General features: G+C 40.3%; 1 protein-coding gene across 1 annotated transcript; it reads right to left on the minus strand.

Annotated features, from left to right (window-relative positions):
• Positions 1 to 403: 403 nt before the first annotated feature.
• On the minus strand, positions 404 to 3,253 carry LOC140173613 (uncharacterized). The gene is made up of 3 exons (XM_072198103.1): positions 3,101 to 3,253; positions 792 to 1,329; positions 404 to 543 (listed from the first exon to the last, which is right to left on the minus strand). The coding sequence occupies exons 1-3, from the start codon at positions 3,251 to 3,253 to the stop codon at positions 404 to 406; spliced, it is 831 nt and encodes a 276-aa protein (XP_072054204.1).
• Between the last annotated feature and the right edge of the window lie 252 nt (positions 3,254 to 3,505).

Here is a 3,505-nt window from a genome sequence, read left to right on the forward strand (position 1 = left end):
CAGTACACTTGCTGGTTAGTTGAACGAGATTGTGAAGGAAATAAACAATGTCCTCAGAGTATACATCCTTTATAAATACAAGAACAAGTGATCACAATCTCGTCCACCATAAATATAAGTATAAAGTTTTACCAATTTCTGGTCTTTGTAACACTGGTGGTGATGACAAAATGGCTTTGAGGTCGGCGAATGCCGTCTCGCATTCTGTTGTCCATTCGAATTTTTTATTCTTTGCTATTGTCTGGAAAAAGTAATATGATCGGTTTGATACTGCTGGCAAGAATCGTGATAGTGCGGCTACTCTCCCTGCTAACTGTTGGACTTCCTTCATTGTCTTAGGGCTCGCCATGTTAAGAATTGCATCACATTTCTCAGGGTTAAGTCTCATGTTGTATGCTCGGACTTATCCGAATAATTCTCTGAGGTCTTCACAATGAGATCGTCCTGGTGTGGTCTTGGCGACCATATCGTCGACATAAATTTCCATATTCTGACCTATCTGATTGCAAAAGACCTTATCCATTAGACGTTGGTATGTTGCACCTGCATTCTTTAGACCAAATAGCATTACTTTGTAACAAAAATTTCCATGTTCGGTTATGAAAGCTGTTTTGCTTTGGTCTTCTGGATGCATGAGGATCTGGTTGTAACCAGAGTATGCATCCATGAAGCTTAAGCTTTGGAAACCTGATGCATTATCTACAAGCTTGCCAATGCATGGTAAAGGATAGGTATCTTTATTGGGCATGCCTTGTTTAGATCTGTAAAGTCGATGCACATGCACCATTTACCTGAATTTTTCCTTGCCATTACCACGCTTGATAGCCATGTGGTGAAGCGGATCTCTTTGATGAAGTTGGCACTGAGGAGTTTTCTAGTTTCTTCGAGATTCGCCTTTGATTTCTCTACACCGAAGTTCCTCTTCTTTTGTGTGATAGGTCGAATTGTTTGGTCAATGGCGAGCTTGTGACAAATGACGTCTGGGTTGATGTCTGGCATATCTGTTGGGGTCCAGACGAATAGATCGGCATTAGCTTGTAATAACTTTATGAGTTCCGACCTTTCCTGTCCTTGGAGTGCTTGGCCAATGTATGTGCCTTGGTCTAGTCTTGATGTCAACGAAACCTTTTGGAGCTCATCGGCTGGTTGGGGCCTTTCTTGGGTGTCTCCTCGGGGGTCAAGCTTGGCTAGGGACAGAACCTCTTTTGTGGTGTGTATTGCTTTGACTTCATGTTCATATTTCTGTCCTGTGTTCGACCTCTTTAGACTTGTGTTGTAGCATTGCCGAGCTTGTTGGCGGTCTGAGTGGAGTGTCGCTATCTTTCCATCCTGTTGGTGCACGAAATTGTGATCTCAATGGCACCAACAACTTGGTACGCACAATTGTAATCTCAATTCTTTTTCACAACTTCGCACAACTAACCAGCAAGTGCACTGGGTCGTCCAAGTAATAAACCTTACGTGAGTAAGGGTCGATCCCACGGGAGATTGTCGGCTTGAAGTAAGCTATGGTCATCTTGTAAATCTCAGTCAGGTAGAATCAAATGGTTATGGAGTTTTGATAATTAAAATATAAATAGACAGAAAATAAAGATAGAGATACTTATGTAATTCACTGATGGGAATTTCAGATAAGCGTATGGAGATGCGTTGTTCCTCCTGAGTCTCTGCTTTCCTATTGCCTTCATCCAATCCTTTATACTCCTTTCTATGGCAAGCTGCATGTTGGGTGTCACCGTTGTCAATGGCTACTTTCTATCCTTTCAGTGAAAATGGTCTTCTACAATTTCTGTACGGCTAATCAACTATCGGATTTCTCATCTCGGATGAAAAATACTATGCACAGATATCGTATGGCTAATCAGCTGTTGGTTCTCGATCATGTAGGCATAGGATTTACTATCCTTTTACGTCTGTCACTACGCCCTACAGTCGCGAGTTTGAAGCTCGTCACAGTCATCCCATCCCAGATCCTACTCGGAATACCACAGACAAGGTTTAGACTTTCCGGATCTCAAGAATGCTGCCAATGGATTCTAGCCTATACCACGAAGATTCTAATCTCGGATTCAGATGCCCCATTGTCAGAAGAGAGTCGATGTGAATCGTTGATTAGAAACCCAAGAGATATGCATTCAAGCTTGTTTTCATGTAAAACGGAAGTGGTTGTTAATCACGCATTCATAAGTGAGAATGGTGATGAGTGTCACATAATCATCACATTCATCATGTTCTTGTATGTGAATGGATATCTTAGAACAAGAATAAGCATGAATTGAATAGAAGAATAATAGTACTTTGCATTAATACTCGAGGAACAGCAGAGCTCCACACCTTAATCTATGGTGTGTAGAAAATCCACCGTTGAAAATACATAAGTGATGAAGGTCCAGGCATGGCCGAATGGCCAGCCCCCAAAACGTGATCAAGATATCAAAATATGATCAAAAGATCTAATATCCAAGATGTCTAATACACAAGTAAAAAGTTCTATTTATACTAAACTAGTTACTAGGGTTACAGAAATAAGTAAATGATACAGAAATCTATTTTCGGGCTCACTTGGTGTGTGCTTGAGCTGAGTATTAAAGCTTTCACATGTATAGGCCTTCTTTTGAGTTAAACACCAGTATGTAACTTGTTTCTGGCGTTTGACTCTAGCTTGCAACTTGTTTCTGGCGTTTAACGCCAGAATAGGACAGAAAGCTGGAATTGAACGCCATTTTACGTCATCTAAACTCAGGCAAAGTATGGACTATTATATATTGCTGGAAAGCCCTGAATGTCTACTTTTCAACGCAATTAAGAGCGCGCCATTTGGACTTCTATAGCTCCAAAAAATTTATTTTGAGTGCAGGGAGGTCAGAAATCTAACAGCATCAGCAGTCCTTTTTCAGCTTCTGAATCAGATTTTTTCTCAGGTCCTTCAATTTCAGGCAGAAAATACCTAAAATCATAGAAAAATACACAAACTCATAGTAAAGTCTAGAAATATGAATTTAGCTTAAAAACTAATAAAAATATACTAAAAAGTGGCTAGATCCTACTAAAAACTATCTAAAAACAATGCCAAAAAGCATATAAATTATCCGCTCATCACCTGTGCCTGAAATTTAACACATAGATGAAAAGTGGATACCACTGCCCTGAACGTGGTTAGAGCAGGTCTTCCGAGAATAACATTGTAAGGACTGGGGCATTCAACTATTAGATATTGTATATCAATGGTTTTTGACAATGAGTCATCTTCCATTGTCGTCTTTAGCCATATATAGCCCTTGATCGGGACCCTTTCTCCAGAGAATCCAACTAGTTCTCCGGATGAGGGTTGCATGAGTTTTTCAGATAATTTCATTTTTAGAAAAGTAGAGTAAAAGAGGACGTCCGCACTACTACCTGGGTCCAATAGGACTTTTCTTACTAATAGTTTGTCTGTTTGGATGGAGATTACCACTAGGTCGTCTGAATATGGAGCGGCCGAGCATATGTCTGTCTGGTTAAAGGT

Source organism: Arachis hypogaea, chromosome 6 (assembly GCF_003086295.3).
Source record: "Arachis hypogaea cultivar Tifrunner chromosome 6, arahy.Tifrunner.gnm2.J5K5, whole genome shotgun sequence".
Classification (NCBI taxonomy): domain Eukaryota; kingdom Viridiplantae; phylum Streptophyta; class Magnoliopsida; order Fabales; family Fabaceae; genus Arachis; species Arachis hypogaea.

Excerpts from the sequence above, each read along its gene's own strand:
- LOC140173613 (XM_072198103.1), bottom strand. The coding sequence starts at position 3,253 with ATGGAAGATGACTCATTGTCAAAAACCATTGATATACAATATCTAATA. Across the intron at positions 1,330-3,100 it reads GTGTTAAATTTCAGGCACAG|GATGGAAAGATAGCGACACT; the intron begins GTGATGAGCGGA and ends GTGCACCAACAG. Across the intron at positions 544-791 it reads AATGGCAAGGAAAAATTCAG|GTGCAACATACCAACGTCTA; the intron begins GTAAATGGTGCA and ends TAAAGAATGCAG.